General features: G+C 38.2%; 1 protein-coding gene across 1 annotated transcript in view; it reads right to left on the reverse strand.

The window, feature by feature from the left end:
- The window catches only part of CFH (complement factor H), a gene marked incomplete at both ends in the record, with an annotated part of 35,033 nt that extends 24,570 nt beyond the window's left edge, over positions 1-10,463 (reverse strand). The window contains 5 exons of the mRNA XM_079535843.1: positions 1,103-1,297; positions 2,386-2,462; positions 3,772-3,877; positions 5,817-5,999; positions 10,403-10,463. Of these exons, the coding sequence (XP_079391969.1) occupies positions 1,103-1,297; positions 2,386-2,462; positions 3,772-3,877; positions 5,817-5,999; positions 10,403-10,463 (622 nt within the window). The remainder of the gene's footprint in view (positions 1-1,102; positions 1,298-2,385; positions 2,463-3,771; positions 3,878-5,816; positions 6,000-10,402) is intronic.
- Positions 10,464-22,777: the final 12,314 nt, after the last annotated feature.

Raw genomic sequence — 22,777 nt, forward strand, 5'->3', positions numbered from 1 at the left:
TGTGGGTGCCAAGTATGCTGTAGCACAGCAGGAGTAACAAACTGATTCATAAGACAGCTTTCAGGACTATGATTAATTTTTTAATTGCTTTTAGAATTGTGTACAAGATAAGGGATTTTCTAAACTAAGCAACTAGGCTAGCTGAAATTTAAGATTTTTTCATTTTTCTCATCATTTCATTTCCTTGTAATTTCCAGCAAATCTAAAGCTCTCTCATATTCACCAGATAATCAATAAAATTATAGCATTACCAGAAAAAAAAATACAGCATTAAAATACATCGTGAACTGACACTAGGATACCTAACTATCTATAGAAAAACTCAACATTCTCAGTTTCTTGCCAAACTCAGAATATCACCAAGATTTTGCACTTTCTAAAATTTGCATTCATAAAGCCAGATAAAATATAAGATTTTGTTTCCTAGGTCATAGAGCAAGACACCAGAGGGTTGTCTTAGATTTTTTTTGCTGGATTTATTTTATAATTAGAATGAAATAAATCTCAGCGGAATTGTCTTTGTTTAATAAAAATCACTATATTCTACAAATAGTGCTAGCACGTGTGATTTAGATCACTTTATCCTTGCACTCTACTCAGCATTGGTGAAACTGCATGTAGAGTATTCTGTCCAGGTCTAACCTCCCCAGTAGAAGAAAGTCATAGACATTCTGGAGCTGGTCCAGTGATAGGCCAAGAAGATAATTAATTTGCTTAAATAAACACTGAAGAGACTAAATCTTTTATAGATTATTATATTATACATCATATATATATATATATTATATATATATATTTTTATATATATATATATATTATATATATATATAATATTTTATACTGAAGTTAGTTTCAAAGAAATTGAGTGCAGCCTGGAAAAACACAGTTTGCAGTGAAAACGTGGAACAAACAGGTGTGGTCCACTATGACTGTACTGATACATACAATGCTCTCAGATTTTACTTATCCTATTTCTGCAAATATACAATGGAGACTGTTTAGAGGCAACCTATGCTTCATTGCTGTGGAATGAAATTAAAGCTTTGTAACAGTTCCTAGAAGTCCATGAGAATAAAGTTTCTTATGGATAATAGTGTTTTACCTTGGCACTGAGGTACATCACTGTCCCATTTTCCGTTAGAAGAGCAATGTATTGCTTTAGATCCAACAAGCTTGTAATGTTCATTACATTGAAACTCTATGACCTGGCCAAAGGAATACTCTTGGTTTAGCTCAAATGCACCACTTACAACTATTCTTCCATTTTCTGGTGCTTTTACAGGTAAACACTTTGCAACTGGAAAGCAAAACAAAACAAAACAAATAAACCAAAGGGAAAAGCAATCACTTTGAGGCCTATCACTAAAATAAATTGGTACACACAACAAGTTAAAATATAGATAGATCACTGAGATTACCTTAAACATTTTTAACAAGTGTTCAGATTTATTATGCATTCTAATACTATTTGCTCGCTTTCAACTGAATAAAAACTTGTCAGTCACAAAGGAAGAAGTTTATGAGGACTTAGGAATTGCAGTACTTTGGCAACATGTGATGAAAAATATTGAAGCCATTGCTCTGAATTAAGCAGAGAGCTAGGTGTATGCCTAAATTTAAGGACGCTCAAATTCCAGTAAATTGAATGTGTAATACCTGAGACCAGCTGTTAGGAAACATCAAAACTCACATATTTAATATTAAAAATTACTTTTTAAAAGTTAAAAGTTATCTCTGGGGAGAAAGGATGATTACTTCCATAATCATACAGGTTTGAAACTGGTGAAAAGGTTTCCAAATTCAGTAACTAGTACTATCTAAGCCATCCAGTCTATTCAGGTCTGAGGACTAGGTCTTTTATTCTCTTTATTTCTTACTAATGTCAAACTTCTAACAAAATCTTAATGGACACAATATTCATAAGGACAGAGGAGAAAATAAGCTACAAATACACGTATAAATATACATGTAAAATGCCTTATCCCAGCTGACTTTTATAACTATGTTTTGCAGATACTTACTCTACATACAGAGTCTGTACATGAGGTAGAGCTTTAAGCTGTCTGGGAGTGACAAGACTCAATTTTGTGAGCGATTTTTGGTAAAAGTTTGAATAATTATTGGATTAAAAAAGCTGGGTGGGTATTGTATGAGTTTCACTGCTGCATAATTTGAGTTTAGACATACGTACATCTGTGCACATTAATATTAGGAGTTTAATCAGTGAATATTCTTGAGTAGTTATTTACAACTTAAGCAATCATAGTAATCACAATAGACAATAGAAGTGCCACAGAGATTAGTGAGATCACAGACAAGTTCTAGATAGTATCAGACAGATAAAAAGTCAGTTTCGTAAGGAATGAAGTGTCAATTTCTCTTTACCTTCACAGTGGGGGATGTCATTGCTCCATCCCTCTGCAAGACACTCACGGTAATTTTTCTGGCTAAGCATTCGGTATCTTACAAAATCAAGTGAACAAAAAATTACAGTCTTAGCAATACTGCTGCTTTGGAAACAAGGGAAGTAGGTTTCAAATGTTCTAGCATAGACTAACCAAAACATGATTAAAAAAAACAAACAAACAAACAAACACAGTTTTCCTGCCCATCTTTCCTATTTTTGTTTCTTTTTCTTGCATATGGTAAAAATACAAAAAAATAACACTCATAAAGTAGATTTCTAATAGGTAAAACATTAACTGCATTACAGAGGCATCAAGCTCTACATAACAAGTAACCTAAGGGTGATTTACACAGTCATTAGCAAGATTAAATTTCTTGTGGCCTGTGTTCCACTAAGACTGAAAGCCATGGGACAGCATCAAAATCAGACATAACCCAAGTCATATGCATCCCATGCTTCACTGAATTAGTATCATCTTAGGCTTGAGGGCATCGTAGACACAATGACACAGCTTCTGCCTAGTCTGGAATGTATTCAGAAGATTACAGCTAGTCTAAAATGACTATGAAGAACTGTCCGCATTTAAGAGATTAAGGAGAATATTGATTTCCTAACTCATATATGTACATCTTCCAGTAACACAAAGTCTTCAAAAACATGGCTAAAACACTGTACTACGGTTATAGCTGATTTGCATTTCATGAAGAAATAATCCAATTATCAGCATACTTACCTAAACACAACACTACACATCTGCCTTGCTGCAGCTTTCATTGGAGAAGATGAACAGAGATAAGAGAATTTCTTCCAAGCAGTAAGTGATGTTACTCAATCTACCAGAAACATCTTCCTTCAGTAACTCTCTCCTTTCATAACTCACAGAAATGATTTAAGGAGGTTTGATGTGTTGTAGTTTAGAATAGACGATTCCATTGTACAGCCTAATGACTTCTCCAACATAACTGCATAACGACTGCCTACTGAGAGTACTAATGGCAGTGCTGAAGCTGCATTTCCATCTGAACTGGCTACCTTGTCAAGTCGTTAGCCGGCTTTCAGGCAGAAAATTCGTTTTGCTTTCCACTCAGGCAGCCATAATTTCAAGTGAGCTACAACCTTATCTGAGACTTGGGATGACAGCTCCGTTTGTGTGAGGTACAGTTGTTCCAGTACCACTAAACTTCTGACCAGACATAGGAAAAATTTACGTTTAGTACTGTAATTACAGTATTTTCAGTTAAACAACAATTTCTTATTCTTAAATATGAGCAAGTTGGCAGCTGCTTTACAGACAACAAATTTATAACCAGTATTTCTATTAATATTAAAACCTTAACTCCTAATATTGAGTTAAATAACATTACCCATCATTACATCTGTATTCAACTCTGGCACCAAAGACAAACTCGTTTCCAGCAGTAAGCTGAAAGGAACCAAACTCAGTATCTCCAGGATGTCCACAGGGTTTACCTGGTAAGAAAGAAATAGTAAAAAAGCAAGTACTTAACCAAACACAGAGGAATGAAAGTGTGAAAGGTAGCACTTTTCTTTTAATTAATAGAGCGTGTATTGAACTATTCAATGCAAAATGTTCAGCATTACCTTGATTAACCTTCTTTTCTTTTAGTCATTGTTTTCAATAAGAACATAGTAGAATGAGTTTTTTTTTTTCTTTCTTTTAATCTAAATAGCAAATTAGGAGCCTTTGCTCCTTTAAAAAAGACTAATCTCATTTTAAGCTTTATGACACATTTTAAAGACAGAATGTAACATCAGTTTTTCATATAACTTCTGACACAGACCATTCCAAACCTTCCACCACAGAAGCCATCCATGACTGGCATTTAAATATCCTCAGTCTGATGGGAATTGTGCTGAAAAAAGAGTGATTATCTGAAGCCACAGGAGTAATGTGGCTCAAGTTTCCCCTAGGACTGCTCTTATGGTCTGGCCTCAATTGGATTCCAAAACAGAATTGCAAAAATGAGAACGTGGTCTCTGTCATAGGTGACTTGAATACAAAACTTGAAGGCATATGTGTAAGTTTACAAATAACACTTAACTGGGAGGAGCTGTTGACCCCTTTGAGGAAAGAGAGGCCTTGAAGAGAGATCTTTGTCAACTGAAGAGTTGAGCAGTCCTCAACCCTGTGAAGTTTAACAAGAGCAAGTGCTGGCCAGGGGAATGAACACGGCACCAAACTGTTAGAGTTCAAGGAGCTCTGGGCACCTCTCTCAGACATAGGATTTAGATTTTGTGTGGTTCCGCATGGAGCCAGAAGTTGGATTCTGATTCTTGTGGGTCCTTCCATGTCAGACTATTCTATGATCCTATAATTCTCATTTATCTCCCTTAGATATTATAATAAGGACTGCAAAATAGATTGCATGGCTAAATTTTACTAGGCATCGTCAGAAGAAATCCTTCCTAGTCTCTATCAAACAAGGCATTTTCATTTCTTGCTACACATCAGCATTCCTGTTTTTTTGTTTGTTTGTTTTGTTTGTTTGTTTTTTAATCCAAATAAGATATGTTTGAATAGGCCCTAAATTTCTTTCAGTGTGATTCAAAGAAAATAGATCTCTCCATTGTAAATTTTGCTACCTAGTGTGATCTGTCATGAAAAGTGAATATGAGCACATTATCTGTACCAAATCATCCTTTTTTCCTCCACATGTATCTTACCAGTTTCAGCATCAGTTCACAGGGTGGCAGTATTCACTAAAGTATGTAACTAAAAAAACTACACTAATTTTAGTATAATTGGAAAGATTTCTGTGCACCAAGTATTTATGCAAATGTATTTAGAAGTAAGAAAGTAACAAAAAAAACCCACCCCAATTTGAAATATAAAATAAACTACCAACAAGTCTATTAATTATTTTCTACTTAAAATATCTATTGATCTCTGAAACTTAATTTTGTATGATTAAGCCAAGTAGTTGTATTGAGATAGACAAAATTTCTATGAAATACACGGGAGAAAAAAGCTCAAATGCCTAATATTTATTTGTGTTTAGTACTCATTCATTATAGAAAGTATCTTCTGACTAACAATAATTAAGTTCCACTTCCTCAGTGAAATCAGTATGAAAGTGTGAGACACTTCTAAACTCTTAACATGGTACAACAGAAATAATAAGCAGCAGCTTTTATCCTCACCTGAGTTTTCCTTTATAGTTTAAAAGAAATGGCATGGGAAAATAAATTCTATAATTTTTTAATGCCAAAAAGTCCAATCAACTTCCAAGAAGCTGTATCCTTTAAAACAAGTTGAATAAAGTAAAGAGAAAAAAATAATTTCTTTGACTTGCATTCAGAAGATAGGTTAGTGCTTTATTTTGCTTAGACTTGAAGTTTCATCAACATTAGACTTGTAAAATTCTGGAAGTGATCGCTCAATACTTACTCCTGCATTCCGTGTTGCCTTGTTGCTTCCACTCTCCATCAGCACACTTGACCACAATTCGTCCTATTTTCATATATCCAGGCCGACATTTGTATGTTACTAGAGTATCATGTGGATAGGGAGGGTTGTCCCATGCTTCAGTAGGTATTTCTTTAACTCTCCTTGGAGGAGGTTGTTCGCAAGCTAGAAATTATAAATAAAAATATTGGTGATTGAGACACATGCTACATCTCCAAAATAATTTTACAATAGAAAACGTAGCAAGAAATCCTGGGTATATTTGTGATCAAATGCACATATCTTTTCTACTTCGTTATGAAATGGGAAACTGTTAAGAATCCACATTTTGTAGGGTACGAACAGACATTTTGTAGGACAGGATGGAAAAACAGTCAAGCCAATGGAAAATGCAAACACACACTGGGCACCATCATTCAAAATAAATTTCAGTTACGAAGACTGCAACCAGAGATTAGCGCCTCAGTTCAAACCAAAAACACCTGCTACCCCTGCATCTGCAGAAGCTCCTCCATGCCAGTCCTTCTGCTGTTAGTACTCTTTTCCAGCTATTTTATTCTGCAGCCACCACCATCCTTACTGATGGTAAGCTCATGCTCCACTTGGTCAAGATCTGTCAGACTTCCATTTTAGATCCCCTAAATTTTCTGTTTGGCTAAAGCTATGATCTTCTAAAGCATTCTATAAGGTTCTTATGACATGCTACTTGTTACACGGTGTAATTAATTCTGAATATTCACTTTAATCTTCGTAAGCTTTAAAGTATTTTGATTCAGTTTGGGTTGTGGAGTAGGAGATATCTGATGTTTTTCATTAACTCAGTATTATGCAGTCTTCCCCAAAAGCTCCTTATGAAGCTTTCTTTGGTGTCTGTGAAATGTGCAGCCCATATGAATTTTTAAAAATGGACCTGAATTAATTTTATTAAGAGCATTTTCAACAATTTAAGAATAAGAAAAGTGAGACTGAAGGGGGAAAATAATAAAAAAAAAAAAAAAGGGAAGTTGTTAAGAAACATAACCTCATGTCAAGAATGTTAAAAAAATATTTTGTGTGTGTTTGTAATCATTAACTTAATTTCATTGACCTAGTTTCAATCTCTCTGCCTAGATGACTGAAATGCACTTTAAAGACTGAAGTTTTACCTACAGTAACAGACTCTGGACAGTGTAGCTGATTAGTTATAATGCTGTCTATTTTACATCTGAACATCAAAAGTGAGAACTGATGAAAAGTGATCTCTGAGAAATTAAAACTTAGAAAAGAAATGGGAGATGTCTGCTAGAAATAGAAGTTTCTTGATGGAATGAGATTCATTGCTAAGTATAGAGCTGGAACCGAAACCTAAACCAGTTTAGTTATAGGACTCCTGGTCTGAGAAAGCAGCAGTGCTGATGGTCCAAGGGCTGCCTGAAAGTGAGAGTACAGGAAAAATATTTAGGAACTTAAGGGGATAGAAGGGCCATCACAGTCAGAGATTAAGTAGTGCGATTTCTAATACAAAGTGAGCAGAAAAAAATCCTAATCCTTCTACATCAAAATGTAAAAATTCTAAAAAGTGTAATTCTGTAGCTGTGGCATTTCGAAAGTATAAAGAAAAGAATGCTCACTGGGAGATCTAATAACTTTCTTTTGACTGGCATAAGTAGGTGGGAGAGGTAGGCGAGCTTTGAGGACACCGCTGAGGTGATAAAGGAAGTGTTAGACCTCCCACAGGTTCATCATCTTCCCAACTATTTCAGTTACTCTGAAAACAATGATGTTCCTTGCAACCAGCCATCCTGAGAAGATAGCTCTGTCCACTAGAGGGTACTCTACCAACAAAAAAAGTGGCAGGAACTTCCACTCTCATTTGCAAGATACATTCACATTTTAATACCTTTTTTTTTTCCTCCAAAAATCTAGGAGTAAGTTAAATGAAGAGTATTCCTCTAGGTGGCTCCATCTTGCAAATATGTAAAAAGTGGTTATTTTGCCCAAGAAAGACTGTCTGCAGGGATGGAACAAGGGATTTTTTCTGGTTCTGCATAGAACCAGCTCTCTAGAGCTTGTTAAGCTTGTTAATACCAATGCTTTCAGTTTGTGTGTAGAGAAAGCACAGACCAAATTCTACGATTTCAAGAACAGCTTAATAGTTATACATGTAACTAACTTTTCTTGTCTTCTATGCATACACCTGCTTGTTAGCAACTGCAAGACTATTCAGACAACAAATCAACACCTCAATCATCTCACATTCAAACCAACACACCAATTTTAGATCCCATTTATAAAAAGTTCATAGAGTAATTGCACATGGGTGTCTTAGCTGTCTCTTATTCAGACATCTAAATTTGTTGCTTTCAACCTCATTTGTTTAAAAAAAAAAAAGCTTATTTTTTTCAGGTTTTATACCTCATCATTTGACCTATTAGCCTATTTTTCATTTTGTACCTACAATAAATGGTATGTAAGAATTTGTTCTAGGAATCGACATTTTCAATGTACCATAATGTCCTCCATTGTACATTTGAGTACTTGCTTAAAAAACAACCACACACACAAACAAAATCCATACAGTTTATCATGACATAGAATGATGTGACATAATGACATCATTGAATTTGAAGATGCTATGATTTCTCCGAACTGTGAAAAATTTTTCATATGACAGCAAGTCAGTCAGGCTGAAATTGAAGATAGTATGGGGCAATGTTGGATGTCCAGACTGAACTGACTTCTGCAAGGACAGAATTCTGCAACAGTGCACATCTTGCACATCCATAGGCTAGGCAGGGGTTTTCAGCAGAGGAGAGCTTCTCTGCTGTATTCTCCTCTTATTTCTATTTTCATTGTCTGTTGTGCAGAGTGGGGATTCTACACCTCCTTGTTTATGTTAAAAAACAAACAAGACAAAAATGATCTCCTGACAGTCTCTTAACCACTACATTATGTTTCTCCCTGGATTTCATTTCAACTCTCTGATCGTTCTTCACTATACTGCACTGATATCAGTCTATGTGACAGCAAGTGTTACTGCCAAGTGCTGTAGTATGCATATGTATTTCTGACTACAATTCGTTAATACTCTTTTTAAATGTGGTTTCTTAGTAGTTTGAGCTGGCAAGATGTACTTCAAAATTATATCAATTACATCATGCACTTTGATCTGTGTACTCAACAAAATTGGGATTTATTTACTTTTACATTAGCACATACAGCTTAAATGCATTCCTTCAAACACTTCAGTGGGAAACCAGAACAGCTGTAATTAATCATTTATTAAACACATGTGACTTGATCATGATTAGAAATAGCTCAAATTACTTTCCCACCATTATTACGCTGGTAGCAACTTCCAGAACGCCCAGCACAAACTGCAAATTCAGGTAGAAGTACTCAAGCAGTAATCCAGCTCTCAAATGACTCACACAGTCTTCCAGTATGAAGATTGAAATAAGAAAGCTGCAGGACACATGGTAAGAGGTGCCCCAAAACAAATCAAATGTTGCTAAACTGCTGCCATTCCTTTGCAAACTTCTTGAGCTAAAGAAAGCACCGTGAAAAGGTAATGCAAATTCAAGCAAACTCCCTTTACAAGTTCCAGGATCTTTCTAGACTAATTTGCAAATGAAATAGGCTTTTGTAGTTGCTTTGGAGCAGTATTTATACACTGTAAGTCCATATTAAAAATATGCTAAATTTCAGTAACGTCCTGTTTTTTTTTTTTTTTTGTTTTTGTTTTTTGTTTTTTTTTCATTTTCAAAGTAAAATGCATCATATTGTTTTGATTAATAAAGTCTTCATAATCTTCACCCAAAGTTAACAACAACCTGAACTGAACTAAGATATACTAGCTCAAAACCACATGGTGCCTTTTCCCCAGTCTTTGTACAAGAAAACAAACAGACAAAGCAAAACAAATTACTAAAAATCATATTAAGCAATATAAATACAATGTCAAGGAAAATAAATTCAACAGTGAAGCAGAAAATATTACTGCAGCCTTCTGGAAAGATACCCAGAATAGAAGCTACCTCTTTAAACAAGTCTCAGAGTGTATCTGCATGCATTTATCTTTTCAATGGATGAAAAATACCATAGACCAAACCTGTCATTTAATGGATATTTTATAAGCTTTTCAGTCAATCTAGTAACAGCTTCTTTTTCTCAGATTATCACACAGGCTGTTTCAGACAGACAGAAATACATATTTATTGAATATAATCTATTTTAACCTACCAACTTTTTACAAGTTTTACATCTTAGAATAATTAACAAACAGAGCAAACAAATAATTCATCTAACTGTAGTTTATAGGGGTAATAACCATTTAAAAAGATATGCAACACTTTAGTAATAGCAGTAGTTATCCGGCAAACAGATGAAATAATACCCATGACAAAATACTAAATACTGGAGGTACTAAATACTACCAGAAGAAACCTCAATTATTGTTGTCAGAAGTTCATTAAAATAGGCTTCAATTCAAGCAGTTTATTTACAAATTGGTTTAATAACTATCTTTCCATACACTTTGTTGTCTTTTTTTTTTTCTTTTTTTTTTTTCTTCTCAGATTAAAGCTTACCTCTCTCTGCAGTACAATACATCCAACATAGCAGGAGAACTGCATAGCCCAGGAAAGGCATACTAGTGATTCAGGAACTCAGAAGTAAGTGCATTTAGTACTGTAGCCAGTTTTTTTTTTTAATTACTTTGAGTTATATGCACTCCTAATTTACTCACTGACTGCCTCCAAGGACTGACCTTGCCCCATTTATACTGAGTGATTTCAGCAGTCACTTCCCCTAATCCTCTTGCAACACACACTTGCTGCTTTTTTTTCCCCTCTCCAAACTTTACTAAATAAATAAATAAATGTCTAACAATTTGGGTTGACGTTCCTCCCTGCAGTCTGCTTATTCTTGCATCATAACTTAAAAAAAAAAAAATAATAATAATTAATCCCTTCCATGCGCAGATAAACTTTCTTTTACTACTCAAAAGTTGTACAACTATATACATATTTTTTATTGCCTGTGTTTTGCCTTTGTCAAAAAAATCAAATTCACACTAAATGCAGATGCTGGGTCTGGTCTTGTTCAATATCTTGAACATAATGTCCACCCTGATTAAGTATGCCAGTGATATACAGCTGGGAGGAATGGTTGACACTCAGCAAGACCTGGACAGACTGGTGAACTGAACAACAATAAACCAGATGAGGTTTAACAAAATCTTGCAGCTGGGAAGGAATAACCACGAGTATCAGTACAGGTTGTGACATGACCTGCTGGAAAGGATCTTTGTGGCGAAGGTCCTGGCGGATGACAGGTTGGTGATGAGCCAGCAGTGTGCCCTGGTGGCTAAGAAGGCCAATGGGATCCTAGGGTGCACTTAAAGGAATGTGGCCAGGAGGTTGAAGGAATTGATCCTCCCTCTCTACTCTGCCCTGGTCTGGTCAGGCCTCACCTGGAGTATTGTATCCAGTTACAATATCCAGCACAAGGAAAACAAGGATCTCCTGGAGAGAGTCCAGTGGAGGGCCACAAAGATGACATGGCCAATCTCTTTTCTGCAGTCTGTGGGGACAGGACAAAGGGAAACAGTCATAAACTGGAGCACAGGAAGTTCTGCACCAATATGGAAAGGAATTTCTTCACAGTAAGGGTGACGGAGCACTGGAGCAGGCTGCCAGGGGAGGTTATGGATTCTATTTCTCTAGAGATATTCAAGACCTGCCTGGACACCTACGTGTGCAGCCTGCATGAGGGAGCCTGGACTCGATCTCTGGAGGTCTCTTCCAGCCCCTACAATTCTGCAATCCTTTGAAAAATACAAACTGATTTACTAACCCTTTGGTTCATGCTTAAGACAGCCAACCACCCAGAAAAAAGGAAACATACTTAACCACATAATCCTTGGTGACATTGAAGCATTTGTTTCAGTATCACATGCAAAATTTTATGATGTAGGAGATACGAATGAATATAATAATTGTAATAAGAATAAGGAAGCATCAAAAAGAATAATACAAACTGCAGAAAAAGAGGAACTATGTGGCAAACTGGACTAGCAGAGGAAGTCTTTGTGAATTTACATTAGCAACAGTCTTACTAATATCTTCCTTAAAATGCCTTAGCTTTAGAAGTGCACTGCGTTGGAAATGTGGACAATATAAGGGCAATTATTTGACACTTGAGAATTTGGGAAAAAGTGTAAAAGGGTGAAGTGTTCTTGAGAGCTGGATACAAAACAGCTGACCTCATATTCTGTATTGGTGGCATCTGACTCATATGAAAAATACACTGATTCGTCTTCTGTATGCTCCCAAAAGACCACATAAGAGACCCTTAAGATCACTGGCTTGGTTAGCCTACTGATGTAGGTTAAAATTGAGTATGTTTAGAAGACAGATCTCAAATCAAACCTGAAATCCAAATCAGTGATTTTTTTTTTTCTTCTCAAAATATGGGAAGAATAGATTTGGTTTTACCTAGACCATGTTTGCAGTTACTGATTCAAAGAAGTAGTCTTCATGAAAAATAGCTTCCAGCTGTCTCACCTACAAGAAATCTACCAGGTATTAAAACATCTTTCCTTTCCCTCCCTCTTTCTCTTGTCAAATGACTCATAAGTGGAAGATGAACTCTTGCCCTGCTCCATGTCTCTGTGATGAGCACACTGAATCAATTTTGGACCTATTAGTACACATTTGATCAGTCAAGATAAATGTTTATGCACCTAAGTTAAGATTTATGAAATAGCTTGTCACAGGACAGTACTGAACAAATCTTAAATTCCTGTTGTTCTGTGATACAGAAAAAGGTCCTTCTGCAGACAGCAATGCTCTTAACTGCACCAGAACACTTCCATTTTTCTTCTCTGCACCAACCTTACTGCACGCATTTATGTGTTTCAGTACCAGGGAATTGTTAAGTACAAAAGCAAGTTTCCTTATGGTGAGAAGAAATGACATCACTACAGACTGGGTGATGAGTTGATTGAAAGCAACACTGCAGAGAGGGACTGGAATACTGGCTGATGAAAAACTAGATGCAAACCAGCAATGTGCACTTGCGGCCCAGAAAGCCAAACAGGCTACCTGAAAACAAATGTGGCTAGAAGGTTGAGGAAGAAAGCTCTGGGGAGAACTTACTGTGGCCTCTCAGTACATAAAGGGGGCTTATAAGAAAAGTGGAGAAGGACTAACTTCCAGGCTCACAGTGACTGAGCAAGGGCAATGGTTTTAAAGTGAAAGAGACTATATTTAGATTGGTTACAAGGAAGACATTTTTATGATGAGACACTGGTATGGGTTGCCCGAAGAAATTGTGAATGTCCCGAAACTGGATATTGTGGATGAACTGGAAGTGTTCAAAGTCAAGCTGGAGGGGCTTCAAAGTCGAGCGACCCAACTTAGGAACGGTTGTCCCTACACACTGCGGGAGTGTTGGAAATAGATGGTTATTAACAGTCTCTTCCAAAATAAACTATTCAGTGATTCTATTCTAAGAACTTAAGATGGTTTCCAGTCACAGCTGCAGTAATAACTGCTTTTCAAATGTAGCAGCGTCACTGCTGTTTCCTAATTCCTTCACCTCTGTAGAAAGCTCAGAGAGCTGGAAATATGTTGAGACAGAGTGCTGGGAGACACATTCCATCCTAGAGACTGTGGTTCAAACCAATTACATGTGAAAATCTATGAGGGAGGCATAGGTTCTATCATTTCTGCAGTTTTGATGCTGTATCTTCTGATGTCAAAAATTTAAAGAAGATCAAGTTTATCGAACTGCTTTTGGGTTACTAGCCAAAGTATTATGGGTATGAACCACAGTCAGACAGGCATACTTTGACCTAAAGCTGAACTGAACCTGGAACTAAATTGAAAATTTACCATAAAATCATCACTTGCTCTCTATGAACACTGCGAATGTTAAAATATTTAAAATGAAAGATAAAATCAGCACATAAAAGACAAGTATAAACTTACTTCAAAAACATTTAAGCTAAAAATTTGAAGAAACACCTTAAAAGTGAGGCTCTGAAGTATTTTTCAAAGAGGAATAACGTAGGCAAAAGAAAAAAACCAATCACAAATTGGAGAATGAGACTCAATTCTTTCCAGTCTCATGCTCATGAACTCTGTGGGTTACTGACTAATCTTATCCTAACCAAGTGGAAATAAAAATTAGGAACTTAATCCTTCTTCTTTTCCTCACTCCTCTATAGTATATCTATTGATTTAAAAGCAACTTCTTTTATCGTATCTGACTTACACTCATCTCTGGCCTTTAAGAAGGTTGAATTGAACAAGCAAACACACTAACAAAGAAGTATCAGCTGGACCTCTACAGTAATGAGAATTAATCTCTAAAGTACACTTACCTCCTGTTGATAACAAAGGCAGAAACATTCAAGTAATTAGTCAATCAAAGGCAGCTGGATCTTACCTCTAGAAGAACAACTATTGCTAGGAGAACTTCCGTAACTGTGCTTAAATATTCTCTTGGTTATGGCCAGATAGGCATGATATTACCATGTACTCCCTGTACTAGCAAAAGGGCACGTCTAGATACAGGATCATAGGAAGGTTCAGGCTGGAAAAGATCTCAGGAAGCAGCTTTGTCTAAAACTCCTTCACAAACCAAGTTACTCAAGACTTTATTGATTCCCTACTCAGTCTGGGGACTTAAAACGACATTTCAGCATGTTTGCACAAACCTGATTTGTTTTGAAAGAACAGACCTGAGAAAGTCAGTCTTCCAGCAGGCAACTTGTGATGCTTAATAATAGGACCCAAGTTTACTCACTACTGAAACAGCACTTCTGACCATTATAAGGTCAGAATGTTCTAACAGCATGCTTTCTGTATCACCTGGATGTAATTATATAATTAGGGCCTGCAGCACTCCAGAAGCAGTCATTATTTTGCTCAAAAATATTCACAAAAGAGCCCTCAGTAGTGAAATTAATAGTGAAACTATCTTTTGTCAACAGTTGTCTCTCCCACAGTCATACAACTTCAATTTATAATGACACTATGTCTCATGTAATATCTGCAATTGCAACATATGGGTATAAAAAGGAAAGCATGCCCAGTTTACTGAACTTAAACCTAATCAGAATGAAAGTTGTTTACTGATTTATTAATAGCACATAATTAACTAGCAATAAGTGCGCTATACTTTCAGGATCAGCATCGGCAGTACAACAGATAAGACACTTAACAGAAAAAATGCAAATGAACACCTAACACCCTAAATGTAGGTCTTTTCATCACTAATCTCCCAAATTCATGTTCAAGCAGAGAGTTGTTGCCACCCACCTATAGAATTATATGCACAGTTCTCCTCTCCCATACCTCCTGTTGGAGATGTGGGATCTTAACGTGCACCTGTACTGCTTGCTAAAATCTGCAACTTCACATATTGTCAATTAAGTACCACACAAAGTCACACGCACACACAGGTGCACGTTAAGTCCCCACACCTCCAACAGGAGATATGGGAAAGGGAGGCTCTGCAGCTAACTCTTTGTGCATGTAACTGCATGCATGAGTAGAATTCTTAGGGGAAGGACCTTCACCACACTTCCAATTACTATTAATAGCATCTCATTCTCCTAGTTTGAAATTCTTTAGTCAAAAGAAAAGTGAAAATCACTTTAAGAAAATGTTCTTCTCAAAACAAACAAACAAACAAAAAAAACAAACAAAAAAACCACCACCACCACCAACAAAAAAAAAACCAAACCAACAAACTCTATATAAATAGAAAAGTAACTGCCACAACCTTTAGTTTAAACAAAGTCCTCCTGCCCACAGCTGAGTGGAGATTTACTGGAAGGCAGTTCAGAGGTTATCACCATTGCCTCCCACATCACTCTCCATTGCTGCAGTGCTGCCATTCCTCTAATTCTCACAGTTGCTTTCCTAGTCACCACAGATGTCAGAACACTGTGGTGTACAAGGGCTGGGGGTAGCCCTGAATTGGATACACATCCTTTTTTGGATAAAAAACAAAGATCAAGTCATACTGAGTGCCATGTCTGAAATAGTCTTACAGGGATCTTGTTTGCATCATGTATGCAATGTATGTCTTAGATTCATGTCTCTGAGACAGTCATACTCAAGGGGCTATGGAAAACATGCCCTCTACCATCAGTTTTGTTAGACAATAAAAACGAAAACAATGAAAACAAAACTTTCTCTAACTATTTGATTCTTTCAGAGGAATTACCAAATCCAAAATTTCTCCAGTTTCTTCTATCCTAGCTTACAAAAACCTTAAAACTCTGTTCTCACTTTGGGCTATTTCAGTCTGTTACTGTTTCTGAATCACTATCAAACCTTCCTCTCCTTCAGAACAGTCTGTGTTCTGAAGGAACACAAACTTCACAAACACTAAAAAAAAAAAAACTTCACAACTTCACAAACATTAAAAAAAAAAAAAAAAAGAAAAAAAAAACAGTGGAAAAACAGGAGGACTCCATGAACACTTTTTCTATGAAGTTTAAATAAATGCTTTCCTTGTAGTTTTTATATCACACACATTACAGCATTGTACTCTAGTAACTATATCAGACAATAAAAAGAAGACATGGGCAACTTCTGAACGTAAAACATACAATAAAAAGTAAATAGGCTTATTAAAGCTTTAAAGATACATAAGAATAGCCAAGTTTGTTTAGAAATAAATATCTTTTTTTTTATTTTTTTATTTTTTTTAAATAAGCTGGAATAATCTGGAGCTTGTGCTGCTGTTAGTAGTTATGATTAACAGCTTTTGTAAAGCTTCATGTTGTGTTAATGTAATATTCTGCAAATGGCTGTGCCTTCTTGAAGGGCAATAAGATCTATCAGCAGCTATTCCTGTATATTCCCATTATATACAATATAAAGGTTAGATAAGCAATGTATATTGACTGCCTCCCTGCCCATCCTCCAGGAGTTCACTGTAACATTTAGAATGAGCCAGAAATGGACCTTATATCTAACAGCTAAGAACCCAATAAAATGTAACAAATGTACATTTAAACAACCAAACAAAAGAGATGAAACCAACATAGCTCACTGACCTAACTTACCATCAACTTCTTTTTGAGAAAAGGATGTGAAAGAGATCAGGGTGGTATTGCTGAGGTAGTTACTTTGCAAAAAGGAGAAGAAAGAAAATGATGATGCTTTCAAATTATAATGTGTGGGAACAAAGGCTATTGTTAGGGAAAAATGCAAGACAGAAGTAAATATCTGAATAGAAAAGGACAGAATTGAATCAGGAATGGTCCAGGCAGTCTTTGGAAATGAAATGGAAGTAAGTAGCTGATTTTTAACTAACAGGCCTGATGTTATGGTGACGAAACTGGAGAAGGAAATCAGTGCTGCCCTTATTTGAGGAGCAATTTGTAGATAAAATGATGGGTCCAAGCAGAAATGCATGCGAGACTGTATAAAAATAAATGTACAAGAATCAGGTCTAACTAGATAAAAAATTACGGTCTCAAAGAATTGTGGGCTCTATAATTGGTACACCGCTCAGCAGCATGTTCTTAGCTTTCCATCAACCATAAGAACAAGTAAAAGAAAAATACAAGGCTTCAACCAACATTTAGAGGTCATTTTGTCCTCTTGCTACTTTGTAAGAACCCACTTAGGCATTCTGTCCTGAACTGCCCTGATCATTATTAGTTTACTGTGGTGATATATATGTTTTTTTAGACATTTTTGTAAAAATCACAGTCAACAAGCTTAAGTCAGGCCAGAGAGGACAACCTTCCTCTTGCAATGTGGTAATGCCAAGCCCCATATCAGTTTGAAAGTCATGAAGCACATCGTGAATCCTGGCTGGGCTGTCTTACTAAATCCCCCATAAAGTCCAGATTTGGCACCTTCTGACTTCCATCTGTTCAGGACAATGAAAGAGGGACTGCGTGGGCAACATTTTCCTAGCAGAAATGCTGTCATAGCAGCTGTGAAACAGTGGGTCACCTCCTCTTGTGCAGATTTTTGCAAGTGCAGCATACAGATTCTTGCTCATCACTGAAGACAATGCATAGGTAATGGTGGTGACTTTGCTGAAAAATTTTGTTTTAAAGCTGAGAATTTGATCTATTAACAGTACTATTGTGCTTTTTGTATTCCTTATAGTTTCCATGGAAATAAATATGAGGCATTACTTTCAGATCAACCTAGTAATTTGCATTGTTTCAGCTGATGTTTTACCTATACTCCACCAGATATATGAGTAACATAAACAGGAAGCTTGAAAATTTTATTCTTTCTGTACCTCAGTATGACCCAAGATTTCTACATAATCACTAGCAAAACATTCAGGAGCCCAGTTCTTTCTCCCTCTGCCTCCCTTAAACTTCAGAGTTAAGTGCTTGGGAAGACTTACTCTCCTGTATCTAGCCAGTTACCTTTTTTTTTTTTTTTTCCCCTCCTTTTTTTCCTTTTTTCTTTTTAAGGATACATTCATTAAAGTCTATTTTCAGTCCTCAATTCAGTGCCACAGATGCTTGTGACACTCCTCAGGGCCAAAATAATTCCTTGAGAGTACGAACCTACATTTGTTCCCTGAAAGAACTGAGAGCAGCTCACAGCTTTTCTTTAACACATAAGCACTGCAGAAGGAAATCTTCTCTTGAGTGTAGTGACCCAGTACAACAGCTTGTGTATAAGAGCGTTTGCCTCCAAGCAAAAGACTCAGTGTCTCTTCAGCTTCAAGACATCCCCCGGTGTTTTGTGTCACTAATCAAAACATTGAATTCAGCTAACTTAAATCCCATTTCTGTCCAATTTTATGTACCTAAGAGCATTTCAGACAGAGCAGGCCACATGCTGTCAGACATGAAAGAAAACAGTTATTTTATAATGCAAACAGTTTATATTACTTAGGAGAATAAAATTAAGCTTCTTTATAGATTGCACGACTATAGTTTCAGTTATGAGTTTGCTTTCTGTTTGCTCTGCTCAACTATTAACCCGGTTGCTAGTTTACCGGGTCAGCTAATGCCATTTTGAAATGCATTTCCATGGTAGAAAAAGTGTTACAGCTTCTATTTCTACTTAGCTCCTCAAGTATGAAAACAAATGCTAGAGTAATCAATTAGGGTGGAAAAATTAATGAGGCAGTTAGAAGAGACAGTAGACACACCATTAATTTCTCATTTGACCCATTTGACTCATTTGATGATTTATAGACTTCAGAAAAGGACTGTAGCTAGCCTAAGCCTCGTTTTACTTCTGTAGCAAGTCATTACAGCAGACAGATTTCCCACTGCCTCAAGTGAAGGAACAAATACAGAGAACAAGGAAGTTTTGGCAGGATGAAAAGATACTGGGGCAGAGTGAAGAAACAATGTTTTCTAGGAAGAGACATCTTGTTCAACTGCAGAAGCAGCTGAGAAAGAGAAAAATCAGCTGCACGTAACAAGTGTTTTAATGGAGAAAGATTGTACTTTTCTTTTTTTGAAGTTTTAGAGAGCTCTAACTTCTGAACGCAGCACAGTAAAACTGGCAAGAGAGTGACAGCAGGGTAATTCATTATTTAAGTTATTTTTCATACCAGCCAAAGCAAAGAACAACTTACCTTTGAACTTTTGCCACATAAGTGCATCTGTTTTGCTTAATCTAACAAATGCTTATGAGAAGAAAGAAAGTAAACTCCGAATGCAACAAGCTGTGAAAGCCATGCTTAAAAACTGCACCACCGTTGTTACACTGTGTATGACTTCATTTTAATGAAGGAATTTCTATTTGGTACCAAAGCTGGTAGACAAAGGCATTAGATACTAAGTATGACTGTGGTACATATGACAGTTTAGATTTTAGTGATTATAGGAAATTAAAAAGCAAAAAACTATTTGCTATTTCAATTGGCACAGGGAATTCAAACAGGTTCTCATATTGGTTGTCTATATTTCATTGGTCACATACAAAATTAAAGTGTTTCCTCTAGTGCCTCCCATTTCAGTCACTGACTACAAAGTTAATCTTTAGGCTTTGGTTCATTGTGCAATTCAGAGGCTGTAAAGGAGTATAACACGTTTATGAGTTCAAGACTAACATTTGAAACTTAGCTGGAGTTCAACAAATGTAACACTCAAATGTTACAGACTGATGTCACTCAGAACAGTTACCAACACAGAAAAGTATTTTGCTTGGGAAAAAACACAAGTAGGACAGGATTTTTGCATTTAATCTTGAATTAACCTACAGGTGGAAGTTAGAGTAGAAAAACAACAACAACAGTTGAGATGGTAAAGAAGGTGAGACAGACAGCTACAGTGAGGAGATACAAGACAGAAATATTTTCAGAGCTGAATCAACTCAGTTTGAAACCAAGCTTTTAGCTCACATAAGAAGAAGGGAAAAGAAAGAAAGAAAGAAAAAGCAAAATTCTACAATTTTACACAGTCATCACATAGCCAAACGCTAAAAGCATAAGTTGAAGACTACACTGAAAAGCTACAGAAAACAAAGACAAAGAAAGGTGCAAACAAACGCATATAAGTAAGAAGCATTTGATTGATGCTGGTTCCCATAGAAAACAGAAATGTACTTTAGACTTACACAGATCTACTGCTGAAAGAAGTAGGTCTTCCCTACCTTATGTCTTGTTATACTGCCTCACTACTGCTCTGCAGTAGCTGCATCTTTTGCCAGCACATATGTCGAACTTGGGTTTAGGAAACTTATGGAAATAAAAACTAACCCAGAAAATAATTTTTTTAAAAAGGTTATTTTTCAGCTGCTTGTGTTCCAGGCTTTGTGGGGGTGGGAATAAGTAGCCAGGGAAAGAATAAATACATATAACCCCTTTCATAGCTCTGCCTATTTGTAAGGCCCATCAAGCTGAAGTCTAGGTAATAAAAGGAAATCATTTAAAAATGGATTCCAGGCACTGCTAAAGAATCTCAGCTACTTCCTGAGTATCCCCGTGAATGGATTACACTGGAAGTATGGAAGAATTTCATCTGCTTGAGAGGTTTCAGTCTTCATTTGGTAGATTGACAAGGTCAAACTCACGGGTAGGTGGGCCCCTTCTGTTGGGAGTCAGCCACGTCAGCTGCACAACTGTGCATCTAAACAACCCAGCTTCCCTAGATATTTATGGGGCCCGTGCCAACACTCCTGAAATTCAAAACAAAAACTCAAATTATAAAAAGTGCAAACCAATCAATGTCTTATCATGTTTGCACCTTAAATTTCAAAAGAACTGACACAAAACAGCATCAGCCATGTATCACAGTACCATAGAATAGCTGGAATTGGAAGGGACCACCAAGGATCATCGAGTCCAACTCCTGGTTCCAAACAGAACTGCCTGCACAGCAGTCCACGTATCTGAGAGTGGCGTCCAAATGCTCCTTGAACTCTGGCACTTGGGGCTGTGCCCACTGCCCTGGGCAGCCTGCTCCATGCCCAAGGCTCTCCGGCGCAGAACATTTCTCTCACACCTGATCACCCTGATGCAGTTCCATGCTGTTCCCTCAGTGCCTGTCACTGTCACCAGAAAGCAGAGCTCAGTGCTCCCCCTCCACTCCCTGCGAGAAACTCTAGGCTGCCACGAAAGCCTTCCCTCGCAGCTCCTCTGCTCTGGGCTGAGCAAACCCAAGGGTCTCAGTGCTCCTCACATACCTTGTCCTCCATACCCTTCACCATATTTGTACCTCTCCTTTAGATGCTTTCTAATAGTTCTATGTCTTTCTTATGCTGTGGTATCCAAACTGCACAATGATTGAGGTGAGGCCACATAGAGCACAGCAGGACAGCCCCTTCCATCACCCAGTGGCAGTACTGGCAGCCCTTTGGCCACCAGAGCACACTGCTGGCTCAGCTCTGTTTTCACACCAGCCAGAACTGCAGATCCCTTTCTTTGGAGCCGCGCTCCAGCCTCGCAACCCAAAGCCTGTGTACATATCCAGGGTCGTTCTGTGCCAGGTGCAGAATCCCCCACTTGCTCTTATTAACTTCATGAAATTGGCAATTGCTGAGCTGCCTGCTTTGTAAAAATCTCTCTGCAAGGCATCTCTACGGAGGGGCTCAATGGCTACTCTCAATTTAGTGTCCTTCACAATAATGAAAACAATAAGGAAGGCTGGCCCTGCAGACACCCACCTGTATCCGGATAGGAGCCTGATGGAGTCCTCTGAGCCTGCCTGCCACCAAGTCGTGCCTGCTAGAACAAAAAGGAGCAGGAGACAAAGCTATGGCAGAACCAGCAGGCCTTCAGCAACGTGGGGTCTGCAGAGAGGATCCTTAAAGGCAGCACGTGAAAAAAGAACGAAATACAAGAAAGAACGACCTATCATAACAAAACACCCAGAGATCGAACAATCTTTACTTCGACATTTGGGGCCTATGGAAAGATACTTCCGAGGCAGCCTCAGGTGGTACCGAACGCGGCAGCTGTCGGTGCAGGTGCCGAGCAACGCCCGGGGCATGAAGGCGCCCTCCGGGAGCCCGGCACAGGTGCGGCGCGGCGCCTCCTGCGTCCCGGGGGCGAGCAGCCCCCTGCTCGGCACGCAGCCGACGGCCCTTCTATTGGCCGGCAGGCAGAGGTTCCCGCACCGTCACCGGAGCACGCTAACGAACGCCCGCCCTATTGGCTGGCCGGCCCGCGGCGGCTCCGAACAATATTTGCATGGCGCTGGACCGCTCTTTGTTGTCAACCGCGGCGGGCGGGCGGTGCGCGCGCGCTCGCGCGTTGTGGGTGGGCGCGCGCCGCCGCCGCCCGCCGCCACCTGTCCGCCCCGCCGCGCGAGGCGGAACTTTCAACCCGGCGGCCGGTAACGGCCCCGCGGCGCGTGTGGGGCGCGGCGACCGCCTCGGGCGTCCGGGGACGGCCGGCCCCGATCCGGCACCGCCGCCGTGCCGCGCCGCTCCGTCCCCGGAGGCGCGGACCGGCGTCCGGGAGCGATCGGCGCTCCGCGGGTCGGTCCGCCTCCGCCGGGCAGG

The sequence above is a fragment of the Tetrao urogallus genome (genome assembly GCF_951394365.1).
Source record: "Tetrao urogallus genome assembly, chromosome: 5".
In the NCBI taxonomy this organism is placed as follows: domain Eukaryota; kingdom Metazoa; phylum Chordata; class Aves; order Galliformes; family Phasianidae; genus Tetrao; species Tetrao urogallus.